Genomic DNA, 24,943 nt, shown 5'->3' with positions numbered 1-24,943 from the left:
ATTCACATCAGAAGCTGCTCAAAACAGTTATCTTACCAGTTCCCTCTATATCAAAGATACTGCTGGAAAACTGGACAATTTTGACCCCCAGACAAGTCTTAATAAGGGATTAAAAAAAAGACATGAACGTTGTAAGGCATCGCAAGAAATGGATCTTTTCGGATTGCTTCATTTCGATTTGGCTCAACAACCAAAACTTCTGATAAATGGTGTAGACGTCAGAATTAAACTAGAAAGAAATAAAGATTCGTTTGTGTTGATGAGCGATGTGACAGACACTAAATTACAAATAACAGACGCTAGTTTGTACGTGCGAAAAGTACAAATAGCTCCTTCTGTTCTTTTAGGCCATGCCAAAGCATTAGAAATAGGGAATATACAAATTCCGATACGAAAATCGGATTTGAAAACTTTTACTGTTCCAAATGGGACGCAAACTCACTCTATTGCAAATGCATTTTTAAGTGAGATTCCTAGTAGAATTGTTCTTGATTTAGTTCCAAACAAAAATTTCAGCGGTGATGAAAGAAAAAATCCGTTTAATTTCGGACATTCGAATATAAATTATATATGTTTGAGAAAAGACGGTGTCACATATCCATCAAATCCCTACACCCCTTCTGCTAAATCATACGCTCGAAGTTATATGTCACTTTTCACAGATTTAAATAAATTTGCTAGTACTACAGATATTCCGATACTTTACGAGGACTATCCTCAGGGATTCATGCTATTTGGTTTCGACCTCACGCCCATCAGATAAACAAGATTACATCAGCACTATAGAAACCTCAAATCTTTCTATTGAAATGAAATTTTCAGAAGCTCTAACTGAGACGATGACTTTGATTGTTTATTCTCAAGTTCCAAAAACTGTGCAAATTGATAAATCTAGAAACGTTTACACAGATTTCTAAACATGAATTCCATTGACTTGTTTCAAATAGCACATAGCGATGGTTTACTATCACCAGTGTTCGCCGGAGTTTTTGCATGTGACCAACTCCCCCAACAAAAACGAAGAAAGCATAAGGCCTTTATTGTGAATTTAGATACAAAACATAAACCAGGTTCACATTGGATTGCTATGTATTTCGATGATAATAAATGTTATTATTTTGATAGTTATGGAATAATATGCAAAAACATACATATCTTACGATTCATGCATAAAAACTCGAGAGTAATTGAATACAATGTAACGGTGTATCAATCCCCATTCTCACGAACATGTGGTATTTTCTGTTTATATTTCCTTGCGCATATTGTGCGAGGTAAAAGACTGGACAAGCTAACAAGAAACAAAGAAGAAAATGAGAAAAAAATGCATGCTTTTGCTTCGAAACAAGTACTGAACTATCCTGATATACCTCAAAGCGATGTCATACAGTACTGTGAGAGTTTGCTTTAAACCAATTAGTGGTCCTAATTCATTTTTAATAAAAAAATTCGATCTTGTTATTCGTCATTCCATAATTTTGTAGGAGGAGTTATATGAACGTTGGTTTAGATGTTATATAAAAAGATATAGTAATGATAAAAAAATTTATTCTAAAAGTATGGAGCGATATGGTTACATCTACGTTTCTTCGGAAGCAAAGCCTATTTTTTGCTCTCCAAATTTATATTCTGATTTGATTGATGCTCTCAAAGATGGTGTAGCACAGGATCTCGATTATCTGGAATGTTGTTCTCTCCATCTACGCTATTTTAAAATTTTAAGTAATAAAAGCATTTTAGATTCCCTTCATAATCAATGGTTGCCTAACTGTTCACTAGTGAATGAAGAGTATGGTTTCATCATCCTTCGTGAAGAAGAATCCCATTTCGTTCCCCAAATATATGGCAGTCTATTTTACAACAATCTTTTTGATTGTTTAAAAGATGCTGTTGAATGCAATATCCAAGATGGGAATAACTCTAGTAAGATTGGTTATTTTAAAATGCTGAAAAGTGAAAAAGAAGTTATTGAAGAAATCCATCGACATTTGAGGAAAAAAAATTGAAATTGTTCGGCACAATATCTACAAATTGTGAAAAATACCCAATGAACACTTTTGGGAAAACATATTGTAACCGCAAACATATGTAATTTGTATTGCTGTGATTTTTTTAAAACTGATTTGTTGAAAAAAAAATGTACAAAATGTCTGAAATGTTCAAACAATAAAAGTTATTTCACAAAATATTTTGTACGCATATTTTTTTTTTCTTGTCATTTCTTTATGAAGAGAAACTGAAGTAGATGATTTCTAAGTTCATTAACTTGGAGAGAGAGTAAGCATTAATATAGTAAAACATACAACTGAACAAAAAAATAGACACACAACAAAAACTGCAATCATTCAAGTTCTTTATTCTGAAGACCGGGAACAAGTAGAAATACAAGACCATTTATCCCAATAAATACAATCAGAAATTGCTTCAGTATTTCCAAATAATAAATAATTATTGATACGAGCAACAGTTCTCCAATTTATATGATAACTCACAATGAATACGATAAACTTGAAATATAATCCAGACTAATTTTTCTCTGATTATTTTTTTATGAAAAATATAATATTGCTTTCATTTTACAGTAGACTCCCGATAATCTGACGCAAATGAGGAGCCCTACCACAGGGAAATGCATGTAACACAGTAGATTCTAGAATCCCCATACAGGTGAAACTAGGATTTGGATTGGACATCGTCAACCCAACCTCTGGTTTCCGTTCTCATCCAACAGCCGAGGACCCCAACTGCTAGACTTATCGAACCAATACTGGTCTGAGTCGGTACTCCAGCGAGATCCCCGGGTGGTTTCCTGGGGTCTAAAATTAACAATTAATGAAAAAGATGGAAATTATAAGGGATCCTAGGTTATCGTGTTGCATAAACTTCTATGCAAAGACAAGCAGTGACATGTTTTCCTCTTCTATGCTCGAAGGATCCCCCCACCCCCAAAAAAAACAACAAAAGAACGTCAGATTAGGAACAGGCAGACTATTGAGAATCTACTGTAATAACAAAACAGTTGCATGTGCTGAAACATTGTTCAGACGTTGTTTCACCTCCATTTTCTTTAAAAGATTATAAATAGTAATAATAACATTTGGCACAAAATGTTCTCACTATTCACTCGTCGCTCGATTTTATAAACCTCAAATTTCATTCCAGCATTGACTTGGTGCAAAGAAGATGAATTAATAGAAAATAAGTATACTCAAACCATGATTTTTTTGTTGGGTATATTGTATCACGTTTTAAGTAATATTCGAATTTTTTATCTTCTATTCCATTCCCCCCTTCCCCCGAAGTTAATAGAAACGAGCAACGACTGTAATATAAAGATAAAATAAATAAAAGATATTAACAACGTAGTTATACTCAAAATGTGGTACAAATACACCCAAACCACTACATTTTGGGTAATATCTACGTTGTTCATCTTCCATTTTTTCACCTCCATATCATGAAGAATATAATACTTTCTTCACTCGAGGGTAATGGATACAGAAAACAAGAATTAAGAGTCTCGTAGTAAGTAATGACCAAATGACTTAACGGTTATTCCATTGTCATCGATAAATTTTTTATCATAGTAAGGAGTTAAGGAAATTTTATTTTGAATTATCGTTGACAGTTTATGTTTCCGACTTCTGATAAGAGTTTGTGAATGATGCAACAATAAATCTGAGAATAATACATCTTTGTACATCTGATGCGAAATGTTTTCAACAACGTTTTTTTTAATGCCTTTTGCAGTCTTTTTATTTGTGTTCCCAAAAATGTATGAGTACATCTTGGGTTTGATAGCGCACACTTCTTTAATTGGTACTGATTTTGTTTCGTCTTTGAAACATCCTAATTTTCCTGTATTAGTCTTGCTGTACAATTGATGATTGGTAGGATAGTTGCTAGTATCCATAAAGTGACTGAAATGATTCTTCAAATCAGTATAAAGATCACGCGTATGGATGTGTAATAAAAGTGAATCGGTGTCAGTGTAAATTAGAGAACATTTTTCGTCATAAAAGTTTTTGAAATAGTCGTAATATGCTTTATACATATGCAATTTGCTAAGTTCTAATACACTAAAACCGACATATATGGGTTTATTTAACAAAAGATTAGTTTTCTTCAACTTAAAAACTACGAAATTGTCATTTATGCTTTCAAAATATTCTAAAGCAGGATTTGACATATATCTCTGACACTGAGCTTTGGTTACCGCGGTCTTTACATTAACACGTTTTCTGACATTTTCACACGATTTACCAAAAAAAGAATTGTTAAGAAGTTTGAAAAAATATCTATCAAATTCGTTATTTGCTTCTATACGTTTATCATTATTGAATAAAATGTAATCCTTTAACCATGGAGTTTGTCTAAAAGACAAAGCTCTATGTATTTTTTTGATTTTCAACCCCTGTTGAAGGTAGTACTTTAGATTACGATAGTGAACAACGTATTTTTGTTTGTCGAACAAATTAGGTATTAACTTTTTCACCCCCATATTAAATTTAAGACCCAACTGTTTCATGATTCGTTTTTGATAGGGGGAAATCATATCATAACTTATCACTAAATGTTCTGCAGCTAATGGAAAGTCGTCAGTTTTTTTATGAATAGAATCGGGATAAATAAGATCAACCTCAAGAAAATAGCCAGTTTCACAGTTATCTGAAATCTTCGTTACATCCAGTTTTTGAATTTCACGGTTAGAAAGCCATTTAAAATTATCTATTGGAAGAAAATCTGTCATAACTACTCCGTATAAGTTATTCGCGTCGATGGACATGATATAACTGTTAGGTTTTTTGTCATCATAACCATCAATGTATGGATTATTGGCTTTTGCAAACCGTTTGTTAACGTAGCTGATTCCTCCACGTATGCCCGATTCTATGAAAAGATACATATCAACGTCCGTTAGAAGTTCTAATTTCACTTCAGTTTTTTTTAATCCTGCATTAAATGACAAATCCGCTGCTGTAAGAAAATATATGGGATCGATTTCATAATATTTATATGACAATTTTCTGAAACTATTAAAAACATCAGCTAACAGTAAAACATCAGTCATTTGATACAGACGTAGATAGTCCTCAAAAGTTTTACATTGGTAGTATTTCCATATTAGATGAGCATGTTTATATTCATCATCAGTTACTGATTTTCTAGTCAAAATATTATAAAATTTATTTTTTTCTGGCAACTGTTTTTCATTTAAAACTTCTTGTGAGTCAAAGTAACTGTATGGAAATATCCCCTTTTGCCTTAAAAGATGGCAATATGCACTTTCACCGAAAAACATATTGAATATAGGGAATTCATAATTACTTATATTTAAATTATGAACAAGAGTAGATAATGATGCGCTGAGAAAATTGAAACTATCGAGAAATTTTATTCTATCCAGAGAAAATGTTGTGAATTTTTCCATATTAACAGGTATAACTCGTATAACATTTGCTACTTTCCTAGACAAATGTTTTAGTATTAAGTGTGAATCATAACCAGATCCGTTATGCATTATCACTGGAACAAAATATTTATTTCGAAATTGGAGGTTGCATGTTTGGTGGGCGAGCCCACGAAACTCCCCTGTAAAATGATTATGGTCCCTAACTCTCATTTCTCCACGAATGAATGTTTTTTTACATATGTGACATTCGTTCAGATTTGTATGCATTAAAGTTGATTCATTGATAGGAACATTTTTTAAAAGCTTTTTTAAAACGATTTCTGCAATTTTATTGAGTAAAACAAGAAAATGCTGGACAGCATCCTCTCCTACATAGTCTGCATGATAGAGAATTTTATTTTTGTTATTTACTACTACTAGAGCATATGAAATCGGACAGTGGGTTTCTATTTCTTGCGTAGAGCTCACAGTCAGATCCTGTTTTTTATCATCATATAGACTTTTTTGCGTGTAACATTCAAAGTCGGCAAATACGGAAAACTCGTGCTCGACCATTTTTTCAGTTGATTTGAAAAAAAGTTTAGAATCGTTTTTGTTTGGCATGGAGAGTTTTTGAAACTTTCTGTTTAAACAAATTTCTCTATGGCTAAACAACGTTTTCTTTCTTTGGAAGCCAATAAGACAGTTTTTGCAAAAATGGTGAATACCATTTTTTGTGTTCATTAATCGATTAAAATTTTTTATTAAGTAGTAGTGGTTTTCAAAATACAGTAAATCAACTACATTTGCTGTCTCCTTCTTACTTATATAAATAGGAAAAATCTCACTATCATAAGCGAAAACATTTATAGAAAAATTATTTTTATTTTCAAAATAAGGAATTTTGTCAATTGCCATAGGAAAAACTATATTATTTGTATTTAAGAGTTTGATATATTTCTTATACGAATTCACATCATTTTTATGAGAAGAAACAGGAAACAGCTTTGCTAAAATGCAGTAAATGAAGCAAAGATCATCTTCACATTTTATGTTGAGTATGCATTTTTTATTTTGTAGTTTTTTTGGCAATTTTACTTTATAGCATCCACCACTAGTACTATTATATTTTCCTGTATGTATGTCAATATGTTTGATAGTCTTTATAACCCACCCACTTCCAAACCTTGTAAAGTTCTCTATTGAGTTTATGATTTTGTTATAAGCGGAATCTAATTTTTCATCAATTTCGAAAGAAGATGTCAAACGTTCTGCGAAAGAGCAAAAATAAAAATCTCGCTGTCTTAGTTCATCGCCAATGTATTTCATAAAAGTAATGGATAAGCAAATAATAAAACGAAGTCTTAATGATAATGAATTTTTAGAGAATAGATCATGAAGAGAACTTCGTACATTATTCAAAGAAAATAAAGGATCGATGATACTATTGCCAGTGATTTTGTATGTATATGTCTTACTCCAACCCTTAAATGCTGATGATTTTTCCACAAACTCCACCATTATGCACCACACCAAGAGTCAGATGCTATGTCATCAATCTTTCAAATGATGGTAAACAGTATCTACTCCCTTTTTTAACAGGGGGACTTGATCAATTGCAATATTGAAATGCTTCAAAGCAGCATTATCACTCGTAACACGACAGAAGCACATATACCACGTACCTCGAAATTCTTTTACTTCAATTGAAATTCCCTTTCCGCAATACACAGCAAAAGGCGTGATCAACTTCTGTTCATCATATCCATCATCTACCAAAATCACATCGTATGTCGGCGATGGTTTCTTTTTTGAGGTTTTCTTCGGTTCTTCACTCGAGGTTCTCTTTTTAGCTCCGGCTTTTTTCGGTTTTGATGTTGTGGCGATGAGTTCTTCACCGTCATCATCAGTTAGATTAGCTGTACGTTTCTTTCGTAACTCTAAATCTAAGTCTGATTTGGAAAAATGGAAAAAAACTATACGCAGATATATTTTTCAATTAAAAAAATCATAAAATTTGGAATAAATGGTATAGTACAGTAATATCGGAGTTGAACGCGAGTTTGATGTGATATATATTGAACTAAAAATTATTCAATCCGAACAATGAGGATTTTTGAGAAAAACTTAAAAAGTAGAACACCGATGAATCTACTAAAAATAAAGACTACTTACTACTGAAACCTCAAAAAGAAAATTAATATATGGTATATTATAGAAAAAGAGAAAGATCCATATTATTATAGATGGATACACTATGAAAATTTCATCGAACCAGAGTATAGTATCATTACATTAGATTTTCACAGTATTTACAAGAAAAAAATTTCTTACCCGAAAAAGACATCCTCGGAATATGATCTTGTAAACTACTTGTTCCCAGTCTTCTAAAACGCTAGTAAAAATGTCTTTATATATATTCATGCACTCGCAAATATCTGCTTTGCAAAAATAAGAAATATTTTTCCATCTAAATGAAAAATAAATACATGAAGGCACACAAAACATTTTAAGAATCCGTCTAATGATTTTCGAGAAATAAGCATCCGTATAAATATAGCGATTTAATTCCCATTTTCTCTATTTGCCAACCTGCCTTTTTTCTCTAAGAATGTTCCATTGCATGGATAAAGAATTCATAATCCATAAAAGTTACCTTTTCTTTTATAATTTCGTTCAAGTAAAAAGTTTGTAAGCTTTAATAAATTATTTTCTCTTACGTCCTACATACATCTTAAGAAAAATATGAGAATATTAAAGAATCAAAATATAATTGTGTTTGTACAGACTCCATGTATCATTCTTTCAGTACATCTAAAAGGGATAATAATGAACAAATGAAGGTCCAAATAAGATAATTTATGAAGCGAGAGCATAAATATGATCATTATCATATCTGAAGCCCCCTCTATTACATGATCATATCTGGGGGGCCCAGATATGATCATGTATATACTACTTACGCCAATGGCTGTTCATAAGGGAAATGGGTGGCGCAGGTGGAAAATGTTTGAGATCCCGTTTTTTAGGAAAACGGATAAACACGGTGATGATTGCTCATCGCTTACTAACATTGTCGAAACATCGTTTCTGTTTTTTCTCTTTTATTTTATTGTACTGAATATCTATTATTTCCGTCGATTTGAATTGGAATGCCATGTGTTATGAAAGAGGCACAAGATTTTTTTCTGATGCAAATAATGAACATCTCACACACAATACATATCTCTGCATTTCTTAAAAAACCGAAACCAGTTTATAGCAGCATCCGTGCGTTCATTGAAATTGGTTATGCACAGAACATGCCGGTTATAAGCAGTGCCGTCGTAAGGCATGGGCCCACCAGGGCAAGGACCGTGGGACCTCAAGATAAAAAAGGCTTCACAAAAGTGAGATGTGGTTGAGATTTTCGGGAATTTGCCTGGTAGGGCCTCAGAAAAATCATTTGGCCCTTGGGCCCATGATGCTCTTAAGACGGCCCTGCATATAGGACGAATCTATAATTCTGGGATGTCATAAATAATGGATCCACACTGATAATTTGTGCTTAACGACCACGTATACATTTATCGCTAATAACAATCATTTTCATAATGATACGCTGGCCATAAAAAAATTACGGTTTCATCATCGAGGTGTATGGATAACTTCTCACTTCATCTCATTAACGGTGATATTTTCTTTAGAAAGTATCGAAATTAGTTTCTGCGGATTATAGGCATGTATTTTTATTCAGTGTCTGACTAATTCTGTTGTCTCTATCTTGATTGAAGTATAATTATTTAAATCTTTATACACATATTATGCAATAATATTCGAAACAACGATTTGATACAAGAAGTCATTAAAAACATTTATCATAACTTGTAGTCTTTTGAGGATTAACGCGTTTATTGCAGCGCTTTTCAACCTTTTTTGACCCTCGGAGCCCTTTCTGGTACGTAATTTCTATGGCAGCCCAAGACGACTATTTTTTATTTATTCATCAAAGTTTCTGACTTATTTTTATTATTCAAAAATATAAATAATTATTTTTTTTCAAATTTACTGGGTTGTTTTTATTTATTTTCCTCGAGTGGCAGCGGAGCCCTTGGGAGTTCACACGGGGCCCTAAGGGCTCTGCAGAGCACTGGTTGAGAACCGCTGGTTTATTGGAATCCTCCAATATTGCCAAACTGATTGATTTGGCATGAACAGGCTGGTAGGGTTACTAGTTGGCGAGATGTCACGTTTCCCCGCTCAAAGGCTTTTCTTCTTTACCCTTTAAAACGCCCGTGGTCATTTTCGCTCTCCTCTGCATCGTGTGTGGGGACATCGAGATGAGCATCGATGTATTTTCTCTTTTGAAATCGCTCTCTTTGTTCGACTCCCCAGTATGTGTTCGGCCTATAAGAGTTAGTACGGCCTTTGTCTCCTCAATGATCCGTGGTAGAGATGATTTCAGTTTGAAAAAATGCTCAAAAGGCGTTCAAAAATTACCCTGTACCAGTTTTGAGAGTGAAAACATAGTGTGTAACAAAATAAAATCTAAATTTTTAATGGCCTCCCGTCCTCTAACTTCTAATTATAAAGTGGCTGCACTGTATCTCCTGAGGCCAACAAAAAAACTCCAAGTTGACAAGTACAATGTTCGCAGAGATATTTGAATTCAAAATTCGAAGGAAAGTTGGAAAGGACAGCATAAATGAGGGAAAAGAGCATTGCCGATTAGTTTTTGTTGTCCTTTCACAACTTTCTTCAGTTTTTGAATTCAAATATCTTAGTGAATATTACACTTAGAAACATGCAATGTTTTCTGTTGGCGTCAGGAGAGCAATGCAACAACTAATTGGAAGATATTGGAAGTTAAAGGGCGGGAAATCGAAGAAAAATTTATGTTTCTTATTTTATGACACACTGTATTTTCTGAGAATGATATCACTTTCCGCTATCCATACGAAAATTTCGACGGTTGACTGATGCGAGATGAATTTGGAAAGAAAAATTCAACTGCTCTTGCCAGGAATCGAACCCACGTTCTCGAGCTTTCTGGGTGAACGCAATAGACTACAAAAAGGCAACGAATATCTCAATTTTTCCTTGGAACTTGTGTGCGACGAACGGTCGGACCTAACTCAGTCCAAAGTCTGGTGTCGGTTACACTGCCACCAGTCCATGTACGGTCCCGTTCAGCGCACACAAGCTCTAATGAAAGATTAAGATATTCGTTGCCACCCGGCAAATGAAAGAACGTGGGCTCGATTCCCCGCAAAGACAGTTGAATGTTCTTTCTTTCCTAAATTCATCTTCACATCAGCTAACCGTTGAAAAAACACTATTTCCACTCCCAAAACTGGTACAGGGTAATCTTTGAAATTATTTTGAGCATTTTTTAAATTGAAACTATACCTCTCCGACGGACGGTTGATAAAAAAAGGCCGCACTAGCACTTACAGGACACCCTGTGTAGCTAGATAGGGACCTCAGAAAAATTTGTTTTACCTGGGGGGATGATGCTGTTGAGGTAGCTCTAGGCTTACTTTATGGAAATATCTCTCAATCCAAAAACTGAGCATTAACGCGAGTTCTTGTTCGAAATTAACTTTCAGTTTCTCTGCGCTGTGTCAACCATAGGGCATTAACTAGAAACAAAAATTTACCGTCGCATGGGGGGTCTGTACCTACATTATTATTTCATTATATTTATAAGTATTTTGGTACCCTTCCACGTAATTTTTAATGGAAAAATTATAAGCTCCACGCCCTTACTGTTCCAGCTCTCGGGAAACAGACCCTCCCCTGCCTGCTTTTAATTGTGGCCCTGGTCAACCTTTCGATAGATATCTTCAACTGTGCAATCCAGTGCTCTTAAAATTTTAGAATTTCTTACCGGATGGTTGATGCTAAGAAAAAAAATTGTGCATTTAAAAAAACAGTACCAACTATTTGATCATTTTTTGTGGTGTCCCTTTTCTCCTGATGCCCTAAGCACGTGCTTATGGCATGGTTAATACGGCCCTGCAGCTTAGCAATAAAAAGCGTCCATTCAGCGTAAACAAGTTGAATAGGCTTGCAGAGTAATAGGACACAACTTCACCTCTCGCACACTCCACTGCATAATCATTTGAAATTTAAAAAAATTATTTGATCGCAATTTATAATTCTCATCGACGCCCATCGCCGCGAGAAATTCGAATCCCGACAGAAATCACGAAGTGCGGCTTATACGGCGAAACTAAATTTTTCAATATGACCGTGTCAAGATTTCGACCCTGTCAGGATTTTGGCTTGTCGGGATTCTGACCTGCCAGGATTTCGTCTGTCGGAATTGTGAACGGAACCGGACATAAATAGAGATTTTGTAGTCGAGAGTTGTTCACGTCAAATCATTGATATGTGTATTTTGTCTCGGGAAAATTTGTTTGTTGTTGTCGTTCATTTGGGAAAACAAGTAGGTTACTCATCTAATTTTGGTACACACAGTACTAGGCCCGTCATTTGGGGGGGCAGGGGGGCAGTTGCACCCCTGGCTTTCGAAAATACACTAAAAATGGTGTATATATACATATATACAAATATATATATATACATACATTGAGTACATGTGCTTTGCCCCCCCCCCCCCCTTCCCCGGAAAAAGTTGAAATGACGGCCCTGCACAGTACATGGTTTCAAAATTTTGAGAATTTGGATACGATCTCGATATCTACGAGTTTTGCCGATTTTTGTAAATTGATCCTAAAATTTTCCCCCCTTTGGTGTCAAGCTTTGAACCGATTAGAGGCGTCTTCTTCAGGCCGGGATTACACTATAAAATTTTGATAAAAGATCTTTTATAAAACTGAAAAAATTCAACCAATAAGCGCATCGGTTACATTCGAGAAAATGCAACCGGTGATCTTATTGGTTGAATTTCTCGTGTTTTATCAAAGAGCTTTTACAAAACTTTTATAGTGTAATCCCGGTCACACTATAAAAGTTTGATAAAAGTAATTTTATAAAACTTGAAAAATGCCACCAATAAGATTATCAGTTTCATTTGCTCGAATGTAACCTATGAGCTTTATTGGTTGAATTTTTTGAGTTTTATACAAGGGAATTTATCAAACTTTTATAGTGTAATACGGCCGGTATTACACTGTAAATCCACCGTAAAAATTACACCGGTATCCTCAGAAAAATCACTTGGCTCGGGGACCCATGATGCTCTTAAGATGGCCCTGGTTACGGGAAAGTGAGAGAGCCATTTTCCCGCGCTTGATCTCGAAAGTGACGCAGTGAGAGTAACTTTTTTTTTTTTGTTGTTTATTTTTGTTGTTTGAAACACACATAATTACCGCATTTCGTGACTGAAATTTATACTTTTGTGATCAGAATTTTTCTAGAGGATGAGGTATTCATACTGAACTAAATTTTGGTCACAACAATTAGGTAATTTGTTAAAATTTTTAATTTTTTTGAAAAAGAAAGTAATACACGTGCCTCGGAAAAAATGTCAGTGTTGAATATTGATTGTAAATTCGAGAGAAAAACATGAAAATATTTCAGGAAAGTGTTTTTTATGTATCACTGTGAAATTAGGATCATGTGTTAATTAGTTTTTTAATTTTCTTTGTTGTGTGACAAAATATTTTCTTGTACCTTTATTTATGTATCAAAGTAGGCAGTGTGACCTACCGTTGGAAAGTTGAATTAATTTCCCGCACGTGGGTAAAATTTAATTTTTATTTTGACATGTTGTGTAAGCGTAATCAAGTTTTTTGTATATTTGCTAATATTTCAATTCATCGTCCCTTACTACCCGGTTTAGTAGTTTTTGTTTAGGGCGTGCTCTCGTCCAGGTTCAAGACATGCCCTTTCACCTCAATTGGTCATAAGTGATGTCATAAAAATTTGCGCCACGAATCAAAGTGTGCGCATTTCGAAGCCACGCCCACTTTTGCGTTCAATATATATCTTCGAAACGTTTGAGGGAGGGTCATTTTGCTTATGTGTTTCGGGAGAAATGTTGTCGTCATCCAAAGCCGCTTGAATGATTCTTCATTCAGCTTTGCCTTCAGCGTCATCGTTTCCAGAGTCAGAAGTCCCTTCCAGTGAGCTACAACCGCTGGTACTTAATACATGAAGGCGTCGAGCCACTTGGATCGAGGAGATCGTAAGAAAATTTTTCTTATTCTCTCATTCGTGGAATGGCATGTGTCCCAATATGTTTATATCGGCCCCCCTTGAATTAAAATACCGAAACAGCGAGGGGACATGCATCTATATAGCTATGTCTACACTGGTGCGTTTTTTCTGCGTCAATGCGCTTTCCACTGGCACACCTGTCATCAAGCGTGTCGTAAATCACTCAGGCGTGACTCAAACTTGTTGAAAGGCGGCCATTTTTTTAAGAGGCATTCCTTTTCCTTCTGCTCCACCAGGTTTGGATTTTCGTTCAATTTCCCTTTCCTTTTCGTGAAGATTCAGTGTTGTTTTCATAAGTTTTTCTCGATTTTTATGATGTCAACAAAATAAAACTTTGATACTTTTGAAGACTTCAGGTCACGTAGTGCATTACGTGATATTATTGAAGGTAAATTTAAATTAACGGTAATTATAATTGTAAAATTATAAATTAAATGATTGTCTTGAAAATTATTTTTTTGGTAGAATTTCATGTTAAAATGCTGGTCGATTTCTTTTTCATGTTTTTGCGAAGAGCTCGCGTTACGGAGGTTTGCTGTGTAATTATAAAATAATTCACGAGCTCTTCGCGGGGCCACCTCAATGCATGGGGCAATCCAGACACGGCGTGAGAACTTTAACCAGATGTGTTGGAGGGCTGTTTATGATAATAAGATCTAATGGTATGATTTTTCAATGTATATGAATTTGGTACACCCTCCGAATATCACTTTCATCGGAGGTCCACCGTGCTGCTGAAACTCTTTTTTGTCCACATTTTTCTAAACATTTCGTGGAGGCACACGAATAATACTAGTCGACTGTTGGAGGATCACCCTTACCGGATGCAAGACCCCTTTACCAGTGCCTGTTTCTTGCATGGGCAAACGGGAGCAAGTGCCCTTCGCCCTTGCAATTTTAGAAGGCCCACAAATTTGTATTTCCTTTCCTTTATTTTTTTTAACCTTCCTTTCCGTAGAATATTTCCAAATGTGGAATTTAATTTGAGAGTAATTATGTAAACTTTTTACATAATTGTAATCTGTAGCATATTCAACCTGCTGCTCGCGGGCACTGCGGTGCTTTCAAAGTGCTTGATGCTCGTGTCCGATTTCATTTTTGCGAGCACTTGATTAACGTCCTTGATTTGAACACTTTGTACAAATTACATTCAACGATTAAAATCATCCTGATTTCAAGCAATCGTATGCCAAACTTGATAAGGGTGCACCCTTTTTGATGATGGGAACAAGCATTGTGCTTGCGACTGGAAAAAAGTTGCCTCAAAGAACCTTATATAAAAGGGGGGTGGGGAGGGAAAAAGTTCATGTTTGCACATGGCCCGAATTTATGAGGAACAGGCTGTGTCTTTCAGCGCAATAATGATCTTCGTTATTTTCTCCAAAACTGTACAGTTTTATGCAGATTTTATTTTCATTAATATTATTAGAGCTGCAACCAGAAGTGTACGCAGGATCAACCTTTCGAGTAGCACGCCGAGTTTAGGGATGAGTGCACAAGAAATTTGACAGTCAGTAACAGAAAATTTCTCTAGAATAGAAAGTACGGTATATCAAGTTTAAAAATTGATTGAAACAACATATTAAATAATTTTCTTTTGATATTCGGATTTGTGTGCGAAAGTGTTTTAAATCTGATCATCTTGGGCTATCATATTCTGCTACTTTTTATTATGAAAAATTATTTAATTTGGAAATTTCTAGTTTTTCACTTCTATTACCACGGATTTAGTGCTTTGGTGTATGAATAAACACTTGAGAAAAATAATGCTGCGCTGACTATAATTTTGAACGAAAAAAATTATTTAAATACGTATTAGATTACGACTTAGCAAAATAGAAGTTTTCAGTTTTCTTAATTTCTTTGACTCAACTATATTCGGGTAAAGTTGACGAACGACTTGATTTAATTTTTAATTTATTCTGAAGTTGAGCAATTTTGAGAATGATTTCGTCTATATATTACGTCTTTTTATAGAGTAATTTTCACATTAAAATGTGGAAATTGCATCCACTGCTACAGTTGCATCAGCATCTGAATTGAAAGGTTTAGCCGTATAGGTGAAGACAGAAAAAAGGCACGCCACTTGAGGCATGCGATAGAGTTCAGCGGTAAAGAAAAAAAAAACGAGATTGAAAGTTGAAAGCTGTTGAAAGAGACGCACCAGTGAGGACATACCTTATTATTGGTTTTTTTTTTTTTGTTTTTGGAGTGTTCTAATCAGGGTTGTCAAATTTGCTCGCCGGGTTGATAACCATCCCCACCCCCCCACGGGCTGGGTGCTTTTTTTGGGAATATTGGTTGTTTCCGATGAAATGTTGCTTTCAGGTCAAAATTTTAGTTTTATGTTAGTTTATATATTCCAAAAATTGCTGTATAGTGCAGTGTTTAAAATATGTATATTAATTAATGATTGTTTAGGGACAAAAATATGTTGAATAATTTCTTGGAATCACGAACACGTTTTTTGTCTTATAATTCTTCTACCTTTTTTATGTAAGCATTTAGGTATGAGATTCATTTAGTAAAATACAGTATGTTATAAGAAATCGCGCAAACAGGAAATGTAACCATCAGTGGCGTAGCCAGGTTTTGGTCCGTAGGGGAGTGGAATTGTGAAAGGCTCCATTTTTTTGTTCATGCTTAAGGCGCAAACTTAGAATTATGCGTTAGTGGAAAGAACTTTATAAATTTCCCAATTTTAAAAAAAAATCACATTTATTTTGTTTTTTCAGTTGATGTTTTCAAAATTATAAATGAATTACTTTTCAATTGTGTGTGTGTGTGTGTGCTGCTGTGGTGGTCGAGTGGTCATAGTGACGGACTCGCATTGCGAGGATCCGGGTTCGAACCCCACCGGCGCCACAGTGGTGGTTGTGAATGCGAGCCAATCTCCCCGTTAAAAAAGTCTCGCCACAGAAAGCAACAGGCCTACAACGTTACAAATATTCAATCATTACACTTCACTCACAATTTGAAGTATAGATGGCAGCACTGAAATATCAGACACAACACTGGCTACACGCTCAGACTGTTAGGTGCACACTCAGTTTGTTCCAGACTCAATTCATTTACATCTAAAAAAAATGTTTTGTGTACTTACACAAATGCAAACACCAAAAACAACTGGGAAGTCACCCTAAAAGGTAGTTGGAAAAAATTTAGATTAAAATATAAAAAAAAATGATAGGAGAAAATAAAATATAAAAAAGGAAAACAATATATATTTTTCTCCCTCTAAAATTATTTTAAGATATGAAAGCACAGAGAAATCTTCATGCTTCCGTTTAATCGTTTTTATCATGTTACTATGTTTTCGTGAGCACGTATCACATGTACACTACTTCTACTTAATCGTGCATGTACTTCCAAGACTTATGGAAGATAGCGAGACAGATTTATGGAATTTCTAATAAATTAATGCATGCCGGAAAGTTCTTTCTTATATTATCCGGGACCATAACGTATATATGATGTCATAGTTATGTATGGTTTCAGTTCGAGAAGTTTTGCCATCTGTCTTCCATATTAGAAGTAAAACTGGCAGATGCCTGAAGTTTCGTGTTATGCAAATACGGTGAAAGCCTGCCTGAGGGGCGCGGTAGCCCGTTCGATAAGATGATCGCCTAAAGTACCGAAGGATGTTTAGCAGTGTCGCGAGTTTGATACCCGGTTCGTCTTTGTCGGTAAACTTTCCTGACACGGGCGCAACAAAAAACGGCGACTTGACCTCTGCAAAAAATTGCTGCAGCAGGGAGTCCCCCATCGAGGGGTTAGTGCACCAACCAGTCGGTGAGTATAAAAAACAAGCCTGCCGTTCGAAATCTGCAATAAATTGTAGGTCCCGCTCTCATTGGCCCTCGTGTGCAGAATATGACCGTGGTGCGACAAAAATTATCAAAGCTTGCCTGCTCTCTGCGGGGAGGCTTTCCAAACAAAAGCGTTAGTATTCATACCTAGAAATTGAAGGGGAAAAAAACGTAACAAAAGGTAAAAAAAGGTAAAACGTAAAAAAAGGAACCTCGTAGACATAGAAGGCCTCTGCACTCAGCTTGTGACGTCAGTAAGCAGTCCATTTTCCCTTAGAATATTAAGGGGAAAAAAATTCCCTGCTAGTGCCAGTATCATCGTTGTGAGGAAAATAAATGTTCAGAATTGGCGATTTCTATGCCCCACATCCAATCACTACGCCGTATTTGTGAGCCAATCGGGAATATTCTACGCCAAAATAAGAAGAAACGAAATAGCAAACTTGCTAGGTAGTCTGAATGATGTTTATGGCAAACAGTGCAGAGGCCTTCTATCTCTAGGAGGTGATGGGTGAATCCACCATGATGCCCACACAATCGCAGTGGCTATCACATACTACTAGATTGCAGACGCACAGAGGGTGGCCTGAATCCAAAAAGGTTTAGGAACCACTGCTTCAAACGAATTAGTGGCGCCAGAAATTGTCGCATGTGTCCGTAATCTATTTAAGTGTCTCTGAGGCGTGTTTGTAATGACACTGCTCATCTTCCAAATCGAAGTGAAAGTGGCAGGTGTATGAATCGATTGAAATATTGTTCTATTATCTACCGGCTTCCTTTGGAGATACTATTTAAAGGAGAGTTCTCTCTGCTTGAAGTTGAAAAACTTAGAAAAAGGCATTATGCATAGTATATGTATATTTATTTCTAGTGAAATAAATTCATGCCATGTGTTTTATATAACAAATCAGAAGAATGGAAATATGTCTAGTGATCAGGGCTCGGCACGGGTCACTTTTTTCCGTAAAAGTCACTTTTTTAGAAACTGGTCACTTGTATTACGTATTTTCAGGCCCAGGTCACTTTTTCCACTTTTTTAGCAAAAAAAACCTCGGTCTCGCACGCTTTTCTATTGTCAGTGTTTTTCTTTTCTTCAAGGATGAACACTTTACCGGTTCAATATCGTTAATTTCCTCCCTCCCTTCATTGAATTACAATCAAAGGCGTCTTATCTTCCCGGGAGCATACCGTGTGACGTCAGCATAACTTGATTTCAAGGCGCTTGGAAAGAAAGCTCCTTGGTTAAAGAATCGTAATTTTATGGAAAACCCGGTCGGAAAAAAAACTAGCATAAAAGGCGTATACTTACAACTAAGAATTCCCCCCCCCCCCTACTACCATTCAGACGCACACTTCCAGTTTTCTTGGTATGTATGTGGTGTAAGTTGTTATCGAGGAACAATATAATCCACCACACCCGAGCAAGGCTCATAGGGCTCTTCAAAACTTCTTTTGAAACACGGCCGACCGTTTTCGGGAATAGCACCAAAATGAAATTGTTTTTGTGTATGGTCAGGTAATGCCATAAAGATCCAATCTCACCACAAGCACACATGGCGTTGTCCGACTTCTTGAAACATTCTAGATAAGTCTGTAATGGGCCGTGCTCAGTTATCATGATCACTTTCTCTCTAGACCAAGTGGTACTATTCCAACGGACACGTTTCTGTATCTTAATTCCCTGCTATTCCTGCATGGCCTTTCACCCATTTGGTACTGATAGACGGATGGTTGTATAAATGCTTGCGTATTCGCCGAGTATTTTCATGTGGAGTGCGCTGATCACGAATCGCATTAATACTAATTTCAGACCAAAGTGGATTGCATGTGAAGATGATGAACAGGTCAGGGCGACCATAACTCCTGACATAAGTCATTGCATCCTGGGTGTACTCAAGCATGTGTCTTGGACCGCCAGTAAAGGTTGCTGGCAAAATCACCATTCTCCCCAATTCATTTGGATTCGCGTCATTGGCCATAGCATCTCTAAGATGAATGTAGTCATCTACTCTCAGTTTCTCTTGATTTGTTCGGATGTAGAGTAGCCATTCACTTTCGATTTTCTCATACATATCTACTACAAACTGATGGAGGAGCTGCCGGGATTTTATAATTTTCATCTTGTACCCTTCTCATCAATCTGAATGCATAAAAATCCATGGCAGATACCTTCTTTCCCGGTAGCGGGTCCCCTGTGGTTGGATCGATCTGAGGAATTCCAAAGTTATAATCATCATTGCCTTGCCAAAAGATGATAGGGTATTGGAGAGCATCGTATGATCGATGATCTCCGTTACTCTCTGTAGCCTGTTATTTCTTTTCTGTAGAATAATATCACAGCTTTCAAATTCATTCCCCAAGATAACAATCGCCACCTCATCAATTGTTGGTGCATTGAATGTCCGTGGGCGGGTGCCTACTGGAGTCTTATCTGCTCTGATAATTATTTGGTAATCATCTCTTGGCATACGCTCCAGAGCAGTCTTGAACAAATTCACTTAGGAATTGTGTTCGTGGAGGAATTGTTATAGCGCCAGGACGATATGCTGTTTGGTGGTTGGAATATTGGAGCATCGTTGTCTAGCTTCTGCATGTTGGTCTCCCATGAAGGAAATCTGCAAAAATTTCAGCTCTTCATTCGTTCCTGGGAGCAGTGACCCTGAAAGATGGTAGATTTGTCCCTGTACTTTGAATGTAGGCATGTGTGAATCCCGGCTCGCCAATTTCTTTTGTTGCTCCGAAAAAGGTCATTTGAAAGCAAGAGTTGTACTTTCTGATGTTTTGCAGAAAGTGTTTGGAATCTGGTGTGGTTTCAGCCATCAAAGTGTGAAGTGGTTCAGGTGGTTGATTGATTGATGGCAGCTTGACTTTTTTTATATTTGAGCAGCACATCCCAAGCGCCTCACCATCCCATTTACAGGGGTGGGAACTCTGCGCCAATTGCGCCGCACTGCGCCAAAACTAATATCTTGCGCCATCCTGCTCCAATAGCGTATTTTCGCATTTTTCTGCGCCAAATAGCGAATTTTGCTTCAGTATGCCCGGAATTTCGGAGAGGACGCCAAAAAATTTTTGTTCCTGCTAGCCACGAAACGTTTCTTTACGAGAGAAGAGCGTGTTTTATTCCACTATACTTAAACTATCGGCCCCTGATCGGGCTTTCCATCGCGAAACCCCGATATTGTCCGCCGTGATCGTGGAACTGAAGATGGCTTGCAATGCCTTTCAGCTTTAAAGTGTAAATTCGAGTGTTTCCGTTTAAAAAAAAAAGTCGTCACTGGAAGCAGCAGAAATTACTGTAGTTGTCATTGTGCTAAATCCCGATGTTTCGTGAAAAAAAATTTCATTCCGGGAGTAAAAAGTGTGTCCACCGAATTACGAATGTTAGTTTAGTAACTTTGCTGAATATCGCCAATGTTGCCGAATAACGAGCGTTAAATCAATATCGCCAAATAACGAGTGTCAGATCGCCAATCTCGCCAGATAATGAGTGCTGAAATTCTCTCCCATTTTGCAACAATTTCTTTCCAAGTATAAAAAAATTAAAAACTTATAAAACAAAACTTATAAAAAATTTTTAGCTTATTTGAAGTGCTGCTGTTCCAGGCAGCAAATAGTGCGCACAGTAAGCAAAAATCATTATAAATAGACTGGTGCAAAAAATTTTATGATAGCCGCTCTTTCAAACAAGGTGTCAAAAGCCTAAAACACCAAAAACAAAAATCAAGCTGACGAAAAGATGTTTGATAACAAAAGACAGTGCAGTTTTATTTTGAAAAGGGTTGAGGGTTAATGAAAATATTCTTGTTAATTTCACTGCTCCAATTTATAAATATCTGCTCCGAATCCCATATTTTGCTGTTCCAAATCCTGAATTTTGCTGCTCCGAAATGGACTTAGTCACTTCCCACCCCTGCATTTATAATCTTGGCAATGGACACAGACCTCCTCCATTTGGCCAATCAAGACCGCTGGATGTTCGTGATAATCAAGTTCAGCATTGTATGCAAATGCAGCTTTTTTTCAGATCTTGAAAAGCATGCTCTCTATAAGTGAAGGCCCTAGTTCGGTTAGCAGATAGGCGTTCTTCAGTTTGTTCTGCAATCTCATTTGTCCTTGAAGTGGAGGCCCTAGTTCGATCAGCAGATAGACACTTTTCAGTCTGTTCTGGAGTCTCATTTGTCCTGGAAGTGGAGGCCCTGGCTCGATTAGCAGAGAGGCGTTCTTCAGTTTGTTCTGCCGCTACGATGGGCGGTGGTTGAGATAAAGGCTGCATTAGCACTTACAGGACACCCTGTATATAGGCTAGCAAAAAATACCCGGCGCTTCCCAGGTTTTCTTCAATTAATGGGAGGATTGGAAAAGAGTGACAAACTGTTATAATGGCAGAATTAAAAAAGGTGTGACAAACCATTATAAAGGCATATATAAACATCTGAAACACATTGTTAGGGAACCACTGTAACCAAAGTAAACGTTCCGAAAGTGATTCTTGAGGCCTCAAAACCAGCCAGACAGTTTTTCGTCTATTTCGGGCATTTTCCCAGCTCTGACGAACTTTTAAAGTAGCCTACGGTTCATTCCCGGTCCTGTTTGGTATATATGTAAAATCTGGCGGCGATCGGCCTAAAACTGCAGATTTGTATAAAGAGCAGACATACTTTCACATTTATATATAAGATGTTGGAGAATGTAATTAATGATTTTGCCAAAGCAGAAATTGTATTATTTTTAAGGTTATTTGGGGGGGGGGGCTGTATGTGGACCATTTGGTTGATTAATTTTTCATTTGCTTGGTTTGAGGATTCAACAAGTAGGTTAGTCATTAAAAACTTCTGTCTGGACGGAAAAATAATTTTGTATTTATTACTTCATGGTCTTGGACAGTAACTAACATACATCATTCAAAATTACGGTGCAAATAGGTGAAGAAACAGTTTGCATTACAAAGCAGTTGGATACATAGGCCTATTCTAGCTTTGGTGATTCTGATGCTACCCAATAGCATTCAGTTGTCTTCTGTATTTTTAAGGCATGAAGAGGTTTAAATGATATTTGCAATGTGCTCAGCAAAGAGCTAGAAATAGAAAATGATTACACTGGCATGGAACAGTTAAATGTGAACAAAACAGTAAAATTAAGAAAATGATGAACAATGCAGTAAAACTATCTGGTTCATCTTGCCTTATTTACATCGGATCTTGTAATCTACACATTTTGCACTGTGCTTTTGGAAGTGCTCTCGAAGAAACAACATTCATAAAAAGCATACATTTTCAAAATTTTCTGTACATTGTCAAAGAGAGTTGACAAACTCTGCATTGTAGAAGACTCCAAAAAAAAGAATGTAATATATATGAGGAAAGACAGCAAAGAATTATCTGTGGTTGCTTGTGCACTGTTTTGGCCAAAAATCGGTTTTGTAACCAAGTCATTTATCATTTTGCTTTGGCTTGAGTCAATCTTATAGGAAACTGAAATAGTGATATGAAAAAAAAAGTTAATTCGAAATTATTATTTTTTAATTATTTCTATTCTATTTAATTATTTTTTTTTAGAGATTTTTCTCTATTATGCTATGATTATGTTGTCTAAGGGGGTTTACCCTATCCTACTATTTCTCATTTTTTGAGTGGGAGCCCTGAATCAAGTATAGTAGACCTTAGCTTCAACTTTTCTTGGGCCAGGAGCACTGCCTATGCCAATCACCGAATACAGGTCATCTCTCGCTGAAACTTTGAAACATGACGTGTGAAGATACTGATTTTTCAAATAAAAATTCACCTCTGTCTCTACAGGGACAAAGACAAAATATTCTATCTGCTTCTGTAGCGTAGTCGTAGCGCACTCTCCCAGAATGCAAAGAAAGGGCCTTGGTCCATATGGAGGCAGGGGTGAATTATTTTTTCAGAAATCGGCTTGTATGGTGCTATGTTGGGCATGAATATTTATTTTTTTTAAATAAACTTTTGCAGTTGTCTGGCTGTGCTAAGCAAAGTGTCAATGAAAAGCAACGTCTCAGTGAAAAGCACCGTCTTGTGGCAGCTTTGTCCTCTGATGTGAAACCAGAAGGTGTGAAACTCTACATGGCAATCACAAAGAAGTAAGTTCTAATTATTTTTTTTCTCTTCCCCCCACCACCACCCTTCTCAATACCCTCCATAAGGATAATCACCTATATCAGTGGTTCTCTAAATTCACCTCTGTCTCTACAGGGACAAAGACAAAATATTCTACCTGCTTCTGTAGCGCACTCTCCCAGAATGCAACGAAAGGGCCTTGGTCCCCATGGAGGCGGGGGGGGGGATTTTTTTTTTTCAGGAATCTGCTTGTATGGTGCTATCTTGTGCATGAATATTTTTTTTAATAAACTTTTGCAGTTGTCTGGCCGTGCTAAGCAAAGTGTCAATGAAAAGCAGTCTTGTGGCAGCTTTGTCCACTGTAGTGAAACCAGAAGGTGTGAAACTCTACATGGTAATCACAAAGACGTAAGTTATATTTTTTTTCCATTTATCGGTTACTTTTGTTGACGCCGACGTGGTCGAAGATCATATTTCCTCTTAAATCAATCACTGGGGCTCTTGCCGGTTTGAACTTGTCATCGCTCGCACCGCTCAGATGCACACTTCCAGTTTTCTTAGTATGTATGTGGTGTAAGTTGTTATCGAGGAACAATATAATCCACCACACCCGAGCAAGGCTCATAGGGCTCTTCAAAACTTCTTTTGAAACACAGTCGACCGTTTTCGGGAATAGCACCAAAATGAAATTTTTTTTGTATATGGTCAGGTAATGCAGGGGTGGGAACTCTGCACCAATTGCGCCGCACTGCGCCAAAACTAATATCTTGCGGCATCCTGCTCCAATAGCGTATTTTCGCATTTTTCTGCGCCAAATAGCGAATTTCGCTTCAGTATGCCCGGAATTTCGGAAAGGACGCCAAAAGTTTTCTTGTTCCTGCTAGCCACGAAACGTTTCTTTACAAAAAGAGCGTGTTTTATTCCACTATACTTAAACTATCGGCCCCTGATCGGGCTTTCCATTGCGAAATCCCGATATTGTCCGTGATTGTTGAAGATGGTTTGCAGTGCCTTTCAGCTTTAAAGTGCAAATTCGAGTGTTTCCGTTTAAAAAAAAAAGTCGTCACTGGAAGCAACAGAAATTATTGTAGTCGATTGTCATTGTGTTAAATCCCGATGTTTCGTGAGAAAAATTGTCATTCCGGGAGTAAAAAGCGCATGTCCGCCGAATTACGAATGTTAGTTTAGAAACTTTGCCGAATAACGAGTGTTAAATTGCCAATGTTGCCGAATAACGAGCGCTAAATCGACAATGTTGCCGAATAACGAGGGTTAAATCGCGAATGGCTCCGAATAACGAGCGTTAAATCGCCAATCTCTCCAAATAACGAGTGTCAGATCGCCAATCTCGCCAGATAATGAGTGCTGAATCGCCAAACATCGAGTTGATACTTCCGAAATTTTCTCCCATTTTGCAACAATTTTTTTCCAAGTATAAAAAAATTTAAAACTTATAAAAAAATTTTTTAGCTCATTTGAAGTGCTGCTGTTCAAGG

At 36.6% G+C, this 24,943-nt stretch overlaps 1 protein-coding gene and 1 long non-coding RNA gene across 2 annotated transcripts; one reads left to right on the top strand and one right to left on the bottom strand.

Annotated features, from left to right (window-relative positions):
- Nucleotides 1–2,336: 2,336 nt before the first annotated feature.
- LOC149084066 (uncharacterized) lies at nt 2,337–7,816 on the bottom strand. The gene is made up of 2 exons (XM_089234418.1): nt 7,727–7,816; nt 2,337–7,344 (listed from the first exon to the last, which is right to left on the bottom strand). Exons 1-2 carry the CDS (start codon nt 7,737–7,739, stop codon nt 6,947–6,949), a joined length of 411 nt encoding a protein of 136 aa, XP_089090544.1. The 5' UTR covers nt 7,740–7,816; the 3' UTR covers nt 2,337–6,946.
- Nucleotides 7,817–13,370: 5,554 nt separating this feature from the next.
- Nucleotides 13,371–23,758, top strand: LOC149084065 (uncharacterized). The gene is made up of 3 exons (XR_016192942.1): nt 13,371–13,526; nt 23,343–23,470; nt 23,748–23,758. It is a non-coding gene; the product is annotated as an uncharacterized LOC149084065 (long non-coding RNA).
- Nucleotides 23,759–24,943: the final 1,185 nt, after the last annotated feature.

The sequence above is a fragment of the Pholcus phalangioides genome, unplaced genomic scaffold, assembly GCF_987345545.1.
Source record: "Pholcus phalangioides strain wild (caught in Gottingen) unplaced genomic scaffold, Ppha-v1.0 ptg000008l_1, whole genome shotgun sequence".
NCBI lineage: Eukaryota > Metazoa > Arthropoda > Arachnida > Araneae > Pholcidae > Pholcus > Pholcus phalangioides.
Note: the sequence above shows the minus strand (reverse complement) of the source record. Positions and strands in the feature narration are given on the sequence as shown.